Raw genomic sequence first — 16,987 nt, forward strand, 5'->3', positions numbered from 1 at the left:
CATGGTGATATGTGTCTCCTCGTCACACATTATATATTTATCACAATAACATCAGGCAAACACCCATGTCCCCACAGTGCTGCTAAACTCTGAATCAGTCCCAAATTGCACCTCGGTAAAGGGAGGACAAAACCCAATCGAACATGAAAAACCAAACCCCAAATTATCTGAGACAAAAGAAAAGTTTCTAACCACTTTATCCTCCTGGAGAGCATATCCATGAAAGCAAGTAAGAAAGAACAGGAAAAGACAAAAGAGAAAAAGGAAGTTACTTCTATTTCTGAAAAATACCCAGCGACTTCTGTTAGTAAATAGACCACAAAGAAGTTATAATTGCAAAAACCATATTAAAAGTAAATTGCCAAAAAAGTTCTATTAGCGTGAATAGAAATGAGCACTATAGTTGCCAACAATAACACCTAATATCTCAGTCCTCCAGGAATGTCAGTATTGCTGAAGGCTTTTCATCTCCACAGAACTTGCAAACCACTAGACAAAACAGCAAGGCATTACATGACAATAGATGCACAAATAATAGTTTAGCTAATCAAACAATGGTTTATAATTATGTCATAGTAATTTTGGCTATGCTGGCTAGGGATGATGGGAGTTGTAGTCCAACACAACTGGAGGGCACCAAGTTGGGGAACACTGGGTTAGAAGGAGGGCTGTATATATGCCACAATGATATACATACAGCCACAATGGAGGGCTGTATGTATACCACTTTCTTCTACACATTCTACACAGTGTGTAGAAGAAAGTGGTACTGGGCACAGAATTCAACTTCCTAAGAATGTCAACTTTGATTTACAAAGCAAAACAGCAACAGGGTTCTAGTCAATACAGCTGCAAAGCTACTCTTGAACGTCTATGCCCAAAGTCTGCTGAAATCCTCCAAGTGAGAGGGGTGACTGAATATTTTTCTCCAAGAGTTGTAAGAGGGACTTCAGTGCCCTGCAAATCTCCTTAGCCATTCCTACGATGAGCAAAACAAGAATTATGGAAATCATTACAAATTGCAGACTGTATTATACATAATAAATTATGCAAATCAGCTTGCTTTGCATGATGTATACAGATTGAAGAATGTAGCTTTTCCTGCTCTAGAAGTTAGATAGTTGTTTTAATATTAAAATGGCAGAGTCTTGTGGCACCTTAAAGACTAACAAATTTAGGGAGCAATCCTATGGCCACTAGACAGTGACTAGATGGCCATAGGATATCTTGCTTTTCAGGAACCGACCTCGGAGCCCGCACTCCGAGGGTTCCCAGAGAACTGACCTCCCCCCACTTCCGCGCTGCCTTGGAGGCAGCGTGGAACAACCCCATGCTCCGCTTTCGCAAGAGGAGCATGGACCAGCCGAAAAGGGGCATGTCTGGGGGGCATTCTGGGGCAGGGAGGGTAGAAATGCTGGTACAACACATCCAATGTGTCATACAGCAGCCTCCTCCCCGCTCCGTCCTCCTGTAGCTAGACAGCCGCAACTGTCTAGCCGAAAGTGCAGGGCAGGAGAAGCATGGAAGGGATCATTCCCTCCATGCTTCTCCTGCCCTGCATTGGATAGGCAGTCACTACCGAGTTCGGATTGCACCCTTAGGATTGCACCCTTATTCTGGCAGGGACTATAGTCCATTTAATCTCAAAAGTTTATGCCAGAATAAATTTGTTAGTCTTTAAGATGCCACAAAACTCTTTGTTGTTTTTGGTACAATAGGCTAACACAACTACCCTCTGAAAATCATTTTAGGGCACAATCCTATGCATGTTTGACAGAGAAAAGGCCTACAACTCCCATGGCTGGCTGGGGAATACCGGAAGTTGTAGGCCTTTTCTCTGTCTACCTAATCTCCCAAAATCTCTAATGGTATTTTTAATATAAAAGTTATTTGTGTCAGTATTTTTCTTTCAAAAAGTATTTGAACTCTTGCGATTAAGTGTTAATAACTTCATGTCATTCAAATGCCAGCAGTATTACAGCTTCTGTCTGACACAGATGTAGAGGTAAAGAATCATAACGTATCATGTCGCGGTAGGTATCAATTATCACACTGGCCCAGTTCACATATAATGGCCAAACCATTGGCTAAACAACCCAGAGGTAACCCCTGGTTTGTTGTTGGGTTAACTGTGGGTGGTTTAACTTCTAAACAAGGGCTTCCAGATTCACACGTCACACAATAACAACTGTGAATGCTTAACTGAAAGCAGAAACCGCTTAACTGAAAGTGGAAGCGACAGGCTTCTCGCTCACTCGTGCTACATATTGGCAATTCCTGGGTTAAACAACCCAAGAATTTCTATTATGTGTGAAACAGATCATTGTAATGAAAATGAAACGGCCTCCTTTTTCTGTACAACGTATGTGGAAAGGAAACAGAAACGTCACTTTCCTTCCCAGCAACGTTTGAAGTTTCGGTTTGCACAATACACGGGACACAGCAATGATAGTGGAAGCTCAGCTGCCAGCTTCCATTTGATTTAAGTAAGTTTAGAAAAAAGAAAAAAGGAAGACCACCCACCAACCTCCTGCCACCCAAAGGGAATCATTATGTCCACCCTATTTATTATTAATTGAATTATTTACTGTATTATTTTGTTTATTCAAAATATTTAGACACCACCCTTAATTACCAAATCACAATTTAGGACAGTAATTATGTGATGATTAATGAATGGGTATGATTCAAGAGAAATTGATTTTGGAGCAGAATCTGGATCATGTGGGTGAGAAATTAATTGGTGGTAATGTGTAAATTGATTGAGCTGATATGGGGTGCACATTAATTGATTTTTCTTTTCTTTTTTGATGATTATGATGATTTGGTTAAGAAATTAGCTGGCTTTCCTTCTGTCAAATGCAAATTCTACTAATTATTTCTGAATGAACGTATATGCATATAAATAAGCATGTGTAAATGTTATGCAAATTTATGTCTGACAGGCCTGGAGCTTGAATCTGTTATCTATCTATCTATCTATCTATCTATCTATTTCTATACTGCCCAATAGCCGAAGCTCTCTGGGCGGTTCACAAAAATTAAAACCAAACAACACACAATAAAACAATTTAAAATATATAGAACATTAAAACCACAATATAACAATACAACCACAATAAAACCTAGCAGCAGTGCAGGAGTGCAAGGCTTCCAGGCCTTGGAATCCAGCTTTGGGAAAGGGACTTTAACTACTAAAACTCTGTAACTACTCAAGTTCGTATGAGCTGTGTCCTTTTTACCCTCCTGAGACAAAGCCAATTTTGAAATATCCCATTTTTGTTTATGAACGTATGCCATGTCAGTCTGATTTCCTAATAATAAACCTATATTTCAATTATACTGCCTTAGTGCACCTATGAATTTAACCCCACGCAGCATGCCTGCTCTGCTTGACTAGAGCAATACGACAATGGAACCCATTACCTAAGGAGGTGGTGGGCTCTCCCACACTGGAGGCATTCCAGATGAGGCTGGACAGCGATCTGTCAGGGCTGCTCTGACTTGGATTCCTGCACTGAGCAGGGAGTTGGACTCAGTGGTCTTGTAGGCCCCTTCCAACCCTACTATTCTATGATTCTTTGCTACTGATAACCAGATTTGGGAGGGGTGGGGCGTGTTATGTGAAAAGTTGGGGTGGTACCAAGTAAGAACTAGATTAATTTTTTAAGGTTTATTGGAACCAGTGGGGGCAAAACACACAAGCTTGGCCTTCAGTCTTGCCATATGCACTCTTTGGTGAACATGACATATTTTATGAGCATCAGAAATCACTTGCTATTAGAACTGAAGATGCCCTGGAACATTTTTAAGGACTACAGAATTGCTCCATTGTTTGGCCTAATACTTTTACTTTTCACTTATTTCTGGCTCTTTTTGTGGTAATATCACCAAAGTCTTTTACCCTGAGAGTAGTTAATTCACTGTTATGGTTTTCAAACTTGTGTTCCATCTGAAAATTTTGAATAATCAGAATAATAATTCAATATGTGAAAAAACATATGCATAAAACAAAAAGATCCTGCTTTAGAAGAAGTGAAATAATCACAATGGTGCTCATTTCTCTTTTATTAGAATTTCACTTACTAGATAAAGTTGGATGATTGTACTATAATGATGGCTCTTAACTGTCTCAGGTAATTTTGTAGCTCTTAAATGTCTCGGATCCTTAATGCAATATTAACTTATTTTTATGAAATAATGATCACTTTCTAAAAAATTTAAATACTTTACACACCTGGAATCAAGAAAATATACTGGGTATATTAAACCAGCAATGCTTTACTTCCTGGCCCCCATTCTGCATGCTATTGCAATTGTAGCCCATAACTGCCAGGGATTTATGAAGCCTTTCATCAGTTCCATTGGGACTATGACCCATACTTTGGAAATCAATAAGACGTGTAAAATTGTTTGTGACTTTTAGAAACACTACCTTATTGAAATCACAGTATGTTGCTAAATCAAACATCAACCTACCCCTGGAAAAAATGATTTAAGAGAGCACCTGCTTGAGACAAATTGAATCTCTGACCAGACACATTCCAGTACCACATTTGATTCATCGTTTAGAATTGTTAAGTGACATTCTAGTAATCATACTTGAAGGCAACACTGTCTAATGTGAGTAGCCTGAGTAGAATATGGAAGTGTTATGGTATGGGATGTTTTCCTTTTATTCTTATGCCCCCTCCTCCATTCAAACCTGGAGAGTCACAAAATGTATTATCATTTTAGATCCTATTTCCAGTAAGTGCCTGCTTTAATGTAGCCAAACAGCAAAATCCACGAACAAGAGGGAGGTATCGGCAGCCTCTGGGGAACCCTCAGGTTTTCAGAAATCCAAATAATCTTGGCGGGGGGGACCCTAAAGGGGGACACACAACCAGAAAACCCCCAGCCCAGTGAGGACTGATCATGCTTAGTGGACATGGAATGCTGATGAAAAGGAACTCAAAATGGCAAGTGCGGTTCAATGTAAGCAAGTGTAAAGTGATGCATGTTGGGGAAAAATCCCAACTTCAAATATAAGCTGATAGAATATGCTAGCAGTGACTGACTAAGAAAGAGATCTTGGGGTTGTGGTGGACAGCTCGATGAAAACATCAACCCAGTGTGTGGCTACTGTGAAAAAGGCAAACTCCATGTTAGGGGTAATTAGGAAAGGAATCAAGAATAAAACTGCCAATATCACACTGCCCTTATACAAATCTATGGTGCAATCACACTTAGAATACTATGGGCAGGAGGGTGCTGTTGAACTTGTGTCCTGCTTGTGGGTTTTCCATGGGCAGCTGGTGTGCCGCTGTGTGAACAGAATGCTGGACTAGATGGACCTTTGGTCTGATCCAGCATGGCCCTTCTTATGGGGGAATGCATTGCAGTGGCTAGAAAAATTGGACAGAGGAAAACACATATAGATATAAAAATGGTAGAGATAATAATCTCATTTTATGGATAGGGCATTTCCTGGTTAACACTGAAAACCCATTTTTAAATGGTTCCAGGGACAGAAATGAGAAATGCTCATAGAACTCAAGAGAGAAATCCAAAATTTTAATGAAGCTGGGATTGACCACCCATGTATCCACCACACACATACTAGAAAAAAACCTCCAAAAGGTAGCAGCAAAGCGTTCTTGCTGTTTCTAACTTCTTATTTATTGTGAAACATAAAACATTTCCCTGTTCATGCAAATTCCAAGGTGAATGCAGTTAATTGTCCCCATAATGCAGGGTGGAAGGGGCTCTGACTGGGAGAGAATAATGTATCACATTGAATTCTGCGTTCAGGCACTGAATCGTTTACAACAACAAAAAACTCCACTGATGACAATTTAGTGTGTTTTTTTTTCCTTCCCCATGCTGAGCGGGGGGGGGGGGGGGGGCGGGAGGCAATTTTTTAAAAAAAGCAGCTGGGTGGGAAGGTTTAAAACTCCCCTATCCATGCACAGTGGTCCCAATACAGATCGGGGTCCACACACCTTCATGGAAGTAAATAAAAGAGTGAGGATCAGCTACACACTGTGTATTTAAAATAATGTGTAGTTAGGCCTTAGACTTCCTCCCAAACCAAATGAAGCACTCAATTGCATACACAAGCCCCATTCTCCACTGACTTGCATGCAGACTGGTTGCACTTTTAAATGTTCAAAAGCTACCCAATATATTGCACATGAAGACTCATGTTAGAGCAGGGACTCCTTTATTTGATGCTAACTTTTGTTTTTTCAACCCCTCAGCCACAGGCTCAGGTAATATAGGCTCACAAGGGATAGACTTCAACATTTTGTAGCAGTCCCCACTTGCATATACTACTACCAATAAGAATGCTCACACTTACGTAGCCAAAATGATGCCACCTATGCACAAGAGGGAGCTATCAGCAGGCTTGGGGGAACCCCAAGGTTTGCAGAAGTTCGAAATATATTTAGGAAAAAAAAACTAAAGGAGGAGGAACCCCCAAAACAGTATAATGAGGACTATGTGTGTTGACAGAATGGTGACTGACTGTAGAGGATGGAAAGGGTCAGAAAAAACTGGGTGGAAGGGAAAATGTAATGGAGTGTCTGGAAACCTGAACAGGAGCACTCCACGTTGTAACATTTTGTTCCCACTTGCAGGTCTTTACTCTAAATCTACACATTCACACAGTATGGGAATTATATGTAATTGGCATTTTGACAACCCATAATAGGCTTCCATTTCTTTACAGCCAGGTTAGGAAGGAAGGCAGTTCAGAATCAAGGACCACATATGATATATAGTGCAAGCCAGAGAACTGTATATAATTTGCATACTTGGTTGAATGTATGTGTGTGTATGTGTATATGTGTGTGTGTATATATAATTTGAGTATCATTTTTCAGGTGATGGATTTGTTTCACTTATTCTACAATACATGAAAAATCTGAAACAGACTGAAAATTGTGACTGGCCTTAGAAATCTAGAAAAATAGATGTGGGATTATTTTTATGTAAAGGAGACACTTCTGCAGATAGCAGCTTTGAGGGCAAATAACAGCTTGAGGGGCAATTTTCAGCAAGAAAAATGTGGGAAGGATGGTCAAACCCTTCTTCCTCCACACCATGCGCCTGATATTTGTAAAAATAAAAAAGGCATGAGAAATTCCAAGCACAGGATTCAAACACACCTTTAACAGAACATGTATTTTGACCCCACCAGTTCTGGCCAGGGGAAGAAATGCACTTCGGCTATTTGAATGCTTAATCCAGACTCACAAGTAAGTCCACAAAAGTTACCAGCCCACAAAAAAATTGTTAGCTGGCTTACCTGCTCTTATGGGTGTGTGTGTGTGTGTGTGTGTGAACACCCTTTAACCACATGCCCTTCAAAGTCATGGGTGAAATAGCTGGTCTGGAATAGCCAGGTTACTAAAAAAAAAGAAGAAAGGCCTGGAGTGCAATCTATGGCTCCTAGAAGAAGGCTGTGACTGGGATTTGGAAAAGGTATCGATATGCACGAATTCTTCCATTTTACCACTTTACAATTACAGCAACACCATTTCATGCTGACCTCACACACCAACAATAGCAGATATTTCCAAAGTGATAACATTAACCAACATCAGAATGAAAGCTCAGGTATACTCTTCATAAACATGTATCTTACCTTGTTTGAGCGTAAAGACACTCTTCCTCCACAACGTGCACAGAATTTAGTTTGGCAATATGAACAATTATGGCCACAGCCATCAGCAAATTTTGTTTTGTGGCAGATACCACAGGTTGGAGCATCACCCTTCTGCTCCTGCTGTTGCTGTGATTCTTCACCCATCTTTTTCACCTGTTCTTTATACATTTCAAACTGTTGGTGCAATTTCCTGCAGAAGAAAATAGCAAAAGATTTGTAACATTCAAGTAAGAATAGGAAAATAGATCTGTCAGCTGATTATATTTTTAAGATTTAACTTTTATTACCAAACTGATTAATTTCATTTTAAAAGCATATGTTTATTGGCCCTGTTCGGATGTAATGGCAGTTTGTTCTTGGGTTAACATGGGGTTGTTTAAGCCACAAACAACCCCAAATGCATCTGTTTGGACATCCAAAAACAACCTATGAATGCTGCATTTGGAGGTTGTTTCAAGAAACCAGAAGCCGCTCATGTGCAATGTGCATCCCCACAATTTGTGGGTTATTACATTTTATTTATTTATTTATATTACATTATAGTCTCAAATAATTGCACAGGTATACTTATGTTTTATCCAGTTCAGTTAGACTATTATATGAAAATTGCATCCAACTACTCCCTGTATCGAGATAGTAACCCTGTTCAGACATAACTAACCCATGAATTTCCACCGGACACCACTGTTACATCCGAACAGGGTCACTGTCTTGATGTAGGGAATAGCTGGATGCTATTTCTGTATATTAAAGGCAAAAGGAGAAGGGGACGGCAGAGGATGAGATGGCTAGATAGCATCACCAATGCAATGAATATGAACTTGAGCACACTCCGGGAGACAGCGGAGGACAGGAAGGCCTGGCGTGCTATGGTCCATGGGGTCACGAAGAGTCGGACACAACGACTGAACAACAACAAATTTCTGTATAATAATCTAACTGAACTAGATAAAACATAGGTATACCTGTGCAATGCTTTGAAACTAGAATGTAATAATCAAACATGCAACTTAAGAAGAAGACTCCTTTTCTCTACCCAACAGGTCACTACATCCGAGTTCTGAACAGCAATAGTCAGGCAAAGCTAGAAAATGGTAAAGACAGGAAAACACAAGGGCTAAGCTACCCAGAGGAACTCTCACTCCTTGAAACTGGCTGACATCTCAACGATGTAAATGCACTCACCATTCTAATCTACCTGGCCCATTCAGTATACAACTGGCCACAGTGGGAGAAAGCAGAAAATGCATCCACTCTGTGGGCACTGTGACATGGTTAGGTGAGTGCCCGAGAGTAGTTAGGCCCCCCAAAATGGAATAATTGACTCTAAATCCTGTAATGCTTTCTTAGTTGTGCCTTCTAAAGGAAAATGGATGTGTAAATGGGTACATGAGCCTAATTAGCCTACTGATAAAAGGACGCTAGTATGAAGATCCTCTCAGGGATCCCATAGTTTAGCCCCCTATGGTACCTAATAAGGGGGAGGCTATAGCCCAATGCCTATCTGTAAACAGAAGGGAAGGAAGATGTGTTTCCTGCCACCCAAAGACCATGATCCACAGTTTTAAGTGTGAAGAAGTCCTGTGCCCTTTTATGAGAATCAGAATTTCATATATATGAAAATGTCCCTACCCCCACCCCTACTGGGTGTGCATATACAGTACCAATGCAGAGGATGACTAGTAACCAACATTCTGAAAAAATAGAAATTGCATTTTAAATTATTTAATGTTCTTCCTGTTTTGTGCTCAGTTCCAACTTATTCCCTGTTCAATGTGTCTATTATGCTCAAACTACTTGTGATCTGTGTTTAAATCTGGGTCTGACTCATTCATCTATAAAGCAGGGCTCCAAAGTTTAAGAGAAGCCTTTCGCAACATGGGGTCTCCAGATGCTGTTAGACCACAATCCCCATCATCCACAGCCATCCGGGCCAATGATCAGGGATGATGGCAGCTGTAGTCTAACAACATCTGGAGAGCCCACATGGGGAAAGTCTGTTTTGGAGGAAAGGGAGCTTTTTAGTAAAGGGAGCTAATCCTTCACATACTCACTACTTACGTCCCTCAGCTTGGCTGAGAATAACACCACAGTAGAATCCAGCTCTGCTCAGTACATGCCCTTCTTGTTCTAAAAATTGGACCTCCATCCACTGTTTTATATGTGATTGGGAGAAGCCCTGATTGAAAAAAATGGGTCTGCCTCCATTTCCATTACATATTATTTGAGCATAAACTGCTTAGTGAAATCACATGGAGATTTGAAGATAAATATGTACTTAGAAGCTTTAATTGATTATAGCTCCTGGGGATGATCAATAACTCCTGTAATCTAGAGGTAGACAGAACAACTCTCACTGATAACATCTGACCTCTCATTGATAACGTTTGACCATATGTACGGTGCCTTGGGTATTCCTAGGCCCCTCACTGCACCTATATTGTCAGGGTACAACGGGGGCTAGGGGTGCTTTTCATCACCTTGATCTAGTGCATAGGTTGTACATTTTTCTTTGTGACTCAAGCCAAACAACTGTCATTCACACCTTTGCATACACACTAGAATGCACGCTACATAAGGTAACTGAAGACAGTTTGCAGGACACAGCTAGTGGAAAATACAGGGACTCATCTTCTCAATGGAATGAACCATCGGAAGCATATTGTACTGGTCCTCCAGAAACTACATGGGTTTCTATAGCATTCTAGATATGATTTAAGTGCTAGCCATTACCTGGGATCTATATACCTTCCATACTACCATGGTAATTAGCTACAACAGGAGGCAGATATATATTTAGATCTCTGCAAGAGAATCCTTTGAGCAAAGGGAACTCCAATGACTGAGCTTGGCAACTGTTACAACTAAACATTTTGACAGGACAACAGGAGATTGAGGTTGCTGTAAGGGTCTCACTGCATGGCCATGGGGGTAAAGTTAACACACCATGCTTTTTACACTAGCTAAATTAAACAAAATACACCAAAATGCAGCTAAACCTTATGCAACAGAACCCACTTTAGGGGGAAAAAAACTCATAAAACCAACAAAAATATGAATTAATAAGACCAGCAGGTGCCATCCAGTGCTTTACACAGAATCTCACATCCATTAATATCTGCCTTCTGGGCAGAAGTTGTAAGTTTGTGCTTGGTGAGAAAGTCCGTTTCCTCAAAGCCTAGGTAGCTAACTTGGAGAAGCTGAGAGAGGCAGAGAAGTATCTAGACAAAACTTTCTGGTACACTGTAGTGGGATCCCGCTGTCATCTGTTCTGAATGGCAGAACAGGATAGTTAGCTAGACCGCTGCAACATTAGCTCAGATTTGCTTAACCTCTGCCCATCCTTAAAAACAGTAAGAGTCATCTCTGAGTTAAGAGGTGGTACCTGAGCATTAGAGAGTACAAGAAAATGCAGCTAGAGTTAGCATCCCAAACTGTTGCTTTACTAACCTACAACAAAGAAGAACTCAGGCACAAAAGATTAGCGAATCGAGGATTTGAAACATTTACAACTATGTTAAGTAAATGTACATAAAGGTAAAAAGTACATAAAATCCAGTGAATGAAAGAATACATATTATTTCAGTAATGCTAAGAATGATACACAATTATTGCTCTAAAAGTATCCCTCTGAAGGCAACTACACATTATAGTATCTGACCAAACAATTGAAAGCTGGTGTAGAGAGAAGAAAATTACTTATTTTGGCAGAACTCTCTGTTTGCTCTTTTCGTTCACAGTGTTCAGTACTGAATAAAGTTGAAGTTTTTGTTTATTAATCTAGCAAGTCTGTCCACCCCTGGCAACATGCCATCCAGCAAGTGGTTTGTAAATACAATGCTTAATGTAAGACTCAAATGTAAACAAGGAGAAGAGAGCTAAATGTCCAATTAAAAGGTAATTGAATAAATATGTTACACCATAGGTCTGCATGTATGGTGCTCTTATTACTGGTCTGCACTTATTACTGCAGGCTTCTTCAGAAAGTATATATTTGTTTTACTCTCTTTGATAACATTGTTTCATTGTTTACTGGTTCAGGTAGAGATACCACCAAAGTTCACTACTACCTGTTTCAGAAAAGAATTTCTCCAGCTTATAGTGCTCACCTGTCATACAAATCTAGTACCATTCCCTGAAGTCTCGAGTTCAAAATGTTGGCCAAGTTCCTTAGCAAGTGCACGTCAGCTGGGAGCACTAGGACATGTAGTTTCCAGGGCAACCAGATAGTGGGGATAGCAGTCAGGCACCCTGGAAATGACAAGTCACAGGATTCCTTCCACTATCGTGCAATATCACAGGTGCAGAGACCTGGGACATATCATTTCTAGGGCACCTCCCATTCCTAGAGCTCACTCAGGTGACCTGGAAAATGACATTCCTCCAGATCTCTGGCATCTGGAATGCTAGTGTTTCAGGTGCCATGAAGGAATGCAGGCACTGCAGAGAGGCATTCTAGTCACTGCTGCCACCACTGTATAGTAGTTTGATGCAAAGGGAAGGGAGTGGCGGGTCAGGACTGAAGAGCGTGTAGGAGAATCTGGGTAGACTCACAAATTGGGAAAACTATTTTCCGATATTTTGGGAAAATAGCTTGTATTAGTCAAGCACATTCCAAATCAAGTCAATGGGTGTTCTCTCATTACTAGAACTAGCTCTTTAACCATCAGCGTACATGTTCCATGTACAGTCATGGCCAGAAATATTGGAACAAGGGTAACTGTTTTGGCAGTTGGCCTCTGTACACCACCACATTGAAGTTGAAAGGAAACACACCCAGATGGGAGCGAAGTCAGGACTTTCAGCTGTAATCCAAGGGGTTTGACAAAAGTGGGGCACTACCCATTCAGGAAGGACAGCCAGTGGCATGCACACACACCCATCGTTGGTGGCTCATAAGTAATGGAACGAATGGCTGACAAGCAGCTGCATGGCCAGGTGTGGCCTGTTTCCTGGGTGCCCCATGACCAATCAAGCAGATAAAAGGCCTGGAGGTGGTTTTGAGTGTTACATTTGCATTTGGTAGCTATTCACTGGAATCCTCAACATGAGGTCCAAAGAGGTGTCCATGCAAGTGAAGGAGGCCATCATTAGGCTGAGGAAACAAAATAAACCCATCAGAGAGATAGCAAAAACAGTGGGAGTGGCCAGTACAACAGTTTGGAACATCCTGAAAAAGAAGGAATTAACTGGCAAGCTCAGCAACAGCAAAAGGCCACAGAAGACAACTAAAGTGGATGACCACCGAATTCTGCTCATGGTGAAGAGGAACCCTTTCACAACATCTATCCAGGTCAAGAACGCTCGTGAGGAGGTAGGCATGTCATTGTCAACATCTAAAGTCAAGAGATGGCTTTATGAATGTAAATACAGAGGCTTCACAACAAGGTGCAAACAACTAGTAATGCTCAAGAACAGACAGGCCAGATTAGCCTTTGCCAGCAAACACCTAAAAAAGCCTGCCCAGTTCTGGAATAAGATTCTTTGGACTGATGTAACCAAGATTAACTTGTACCAGAATGATGGGAAGAGAAAAGTATGGAGAAGGGAAGGAACAGCTCATGATCCAAAGCATACCACATCATCTGTCAAACATGGTAGAGGCAGTGTTATGGCATGGGCATGTATGACTGCCAATGGAATTGGGTCACTGGTGTTTACTGATGACCTGACTGCTGATAAAAGCAGCAGGATGAATTCTGAAGTGTATAGGGCTATACTTTCTGCTCAAATTCAGCCGAATGCTGCCAAACTGATAGGACGCCGCTTCATATTGCAGATGGATAATGACCCAAAACATACAGCAAAAGCTACCCAAGAGTTTCTCAAGGCAAAGAAGTGGGATGTTCTTCAATGGCCAAGCCAGTCACCTGTTCTCAGCCCAATAGAGCATGCTTTTCACTTACTGAAGACAAGACTGAAGGCAGAAAGACCCACAAACAAGCAGCAGCTGAAGGCAGCTGCAGTGATGGCCTGGCAAAGCATCTCAAGGGAGGAAACTCAGCATTTGGTCATGTCCATGGGTTCCAGACTTCAGGCAGTCATTGACTGCAAAGGATTTTCAAAGGAAAGCCACCAATGATGGGTGTGTGTGTATGCCACCAGCTGTCCTTCCTGAATGTTTAGTGCGCCACTTTTGTCAAACCCCTTGAATTACAACTGAAAGTCCTGACTTCGCTCCCATCTGGGTGTATTTCCTTTCAACTTCAATGTGGTGGTGTACAGAGGCCAACTGCCAAAACAGTTATCTTTGTTCCAATATTTCTGGCCCTGACTGTAACTCCTTCCCTTCCCTTAGCCTAGCTGCAACAGTGCAGCTAGATAATTTTAGTCTCTGGACTTAATGGTCTTGCCAAACTGCCGCATGCATTAAGTACATTTGTTAAGGACATTTTGTTAATGTTACTTTTTAACGTTTCTTAATGTGAAGTACATTTTCAAGTACACAGCTAACATTTCTCTTTTCCCCATCACCACCCGCCACCATTCCATGCTCTACAACTGATTCTACATTCCTGATATGTTAAAGTAAAACAAAACTGTTTGCCAGAAAATGAAAAAGAAATCCTCAGAGCATGGGCAGTTTTGCATTTTAAATTCACTTAAGTAACAGCACCATCATGACTCCAGGAATAAAATGGAGTTTGCTTCTGTAGTCCTGCTGCTAAACACATTAGTAGGCTGTAACCAACTGGACACAAGTGCTAACATAAATTATGTTGCACTAGCGTAAGGGACCTCTAGTGCAATGCCAATAGTCTGCTAGTCAGCTAGTCTGACAAGTTTTCTGGGGATTTATGTTAGCGCTCATGTCTAATTGGATACTGCCCACTTACTTGGGAATAAGCACAAATTTGATGTAGAAAATGATAATATATTTTTAGAGAAAAAATAATAGAATAACCTCTGTAACCATGTACATGCCTGCCTTCCTGGATGCCCTCTGACAATAACATGTCTTTAAAAATAAGAAGAAAGAATGCTGTGGTGAGCAGTGCAAGCCCCATAGGCGTGGTATACCATGCTTGATGTTGGGCCTGTTTGCACCTGCCACTCTCTAGGTGGTTATTTGGGGGGCCCATGAGCTATGCGCCCTGGACATCAGCCTCAAAGTCCAGCTCTAGCTATACCACTGTGTACCTGACCCCTCAACCAGCATGTTTATAGTAAAATATACTTTTAATTTACAGTAAACCATCAAAGGAATGCAATCTTTTAAAAATTGTAGTGTAAAAATAAGGGAAAATATTACATTTATGAAGAGCCTGCTATCTCAGGTATTTTGAGATGATGTAGAATAGATAGCAGTCATCTTTTTTAAAGCAACTCAGAGAATCTGCTACTACTGGGACTATATTACCTGTACTAGTAAGTGAAGAATTAACTTTCTGTAAGACTTCATCTCACGTGACGAAAATAAACAAGTGCCAAATAATAGATCAGTCTACCTTAACTCAGAAATATAACACCCCTGGACATTACAGTATCAGGAGTAGAATGAGTTCATTCCACATCATTTACAACATTCATGAGAGTGTTCAATTATTAAGTAACTTGTATCTTTTTACTGCTGCAACAGTATTGTTCTTACTTGATGGCTTTCCTTTTTAATGAATAGGAGATAAGCATGAACAATGCTGGGTGTACTAGGGTAGTCAGGGATCAGGAGTGTTTACCACTCCATCATCTAATCTTGCCCAGAGCCGTGTATGTGTGACAGTAGAAGAAGGAAAAGACCTGGAGCTATCTATACATGATGCTTTAGCCACTGATGCGTGGTACTACCGCAGCTGGTGATGCAATTATTTTAATGCAGGAGATTAAAATTGTTTCTATAATTAAAACTCTAAATAAAAACAGGGCAGAGGCACTGGCAGGAAATACAATCGTAGATAAAAAAAGGAACCTATTAGACTATGGAGGGCAAATAATCATGATAAAACCTGGCTGCCACATCACATACTGAAGGAGAAGGGGCAAAATAAACATAGATCTTGAATAAATGCTTTCCCCTACTACATTCTTTCCACATTGATATAGCAACACCCAACACAGGTACATAAGCCCAGTTCAAACATTTACTAAGCCAGTGAGAGTCTTTACATGATATGGGAAAAGGCACATCTCCTCTCCACCACAAAGATAATGTTATGTATGACTTTGGCATTCCGTGCAGATATCCAACTGTGCAGAAGGCCTTATTTTTTTTTTTTGAGGGGGAATATTCATGAAAATGGAACATCTGCATAACTGGGCACTGGCTTAGAGCACCCATACCATTCATGACATTATATGCGTGGTGGAGAGAGGAAGAAAGTGGCCATTCCTCCGTCATGCAGACTCTTGCTGCTCCAATAAATATTTGAATTGAGACACAGTTCTTATCTGTTGTTTTAGTTGTTTTTAGTGTTGTTGTTTTTTGGTTTTTTATTGTTATATTTACTATTGTTAGGTGACTTGAGGCTTTGGCAGTAAGGCAGGACAGAAATCTAGGAAAACAAAACAAACTAGGGATGCTTCCAGATGAGGTTTTTATTGTGCAATCGCACGCCTTATTCATAGAATTTTACAGGGTTCAGATGCTGTTGCCTTGCTGACCACTTTCTCCATCTTTTTCCTCACCAGAAAAAAAACAATTAAGGAAGAAAACATGGGATAGCTGCACCATGCCTTATGACTGTTGGTGCTAGGACCCCTTCATCTGGAAGCACCGTAAGACTATGGCAGAGTCACGATGGAGAATGTAATGTTTGTAGAAGATCCATTCCTTCATCTAGGCCAAGATTTCAGAATCTCCTTGGCCCAGTACAAACTAATCTACCTCAGGACATATACTAGATAGGCAAGGGAAATTCTGGAAGGAAGAATACAAGTCTGCTTGTGGCTGTATGCAAAGAAGGAACTATGAAATAAAACTGCATCTACTAAACTTAGTCTGAATCCAGTTTCTTATTTCTAAGTGTCTCAGGGTTCTGAACATGACAGCAATCACCACAAGAAAGAAAATACCTCTACAGTGGTCTAGACACAGGGCTGTAAAATTCAATACTTTGTTCTCATTTCACTTTTTGTAAGAGAAGATGAGGACAAAATGCTTATTTTATTTTATGTAAATGACTTATATCCTGATTTCCACCAATGGTCTCAAAGATTGTCACTGAAGCCTCAACACACTAGATATATTTCCATATGATCAGTGCTCCAAGACATGCTGGTAGATGAGAAAAACATCAAGATCTACAACAAGCTCTTAAAGAACTACACAGAGCAAGGCATTCCCCATTCTCTTCAAAGTTTCGGGAATAAATCCATGCATGCTCAATGTTTAACATA

The 16,987-nt window shown here is 40.6% G+C and overlaps 1 protein-coding gene across 1 annotated transcript in view; it reads right to left on the reverse strand.

Annotated features, from left to right (window-relative positions):
* RIMS2 (regulating synaptic membrane exocytosis 2) overlaps positions 1-16,987 on the reverse strand; it is a 616,900-nt gene that overhangs the window by 531,313 nt on the left and 68,600 nt on the right. The window contains exon 4 of the mRNA XM_084848966.1: positions 7,634-7,844. Coding sequence (XP_084705092.1) covers positions 7,634-7,844 — 211 coding nt within the window. The remainder of the gene's footprint in view (positions 1-7,633; positions 7,845-16,987) is intronic.

Source organism: Heloderma suspectum, chromosome 4, assembly GCF_057233095.1.
Source record: "Heloderma suspectum isolate Gila_16-S chromosome 4, 16-S_ref, whole genome shotgun sequence".
NCBI lineage: Eukaryota > Metazoa > Chordata > Lepidosauria > Squamata > Helodermatidae > Heloderma > Heloderma suspectum.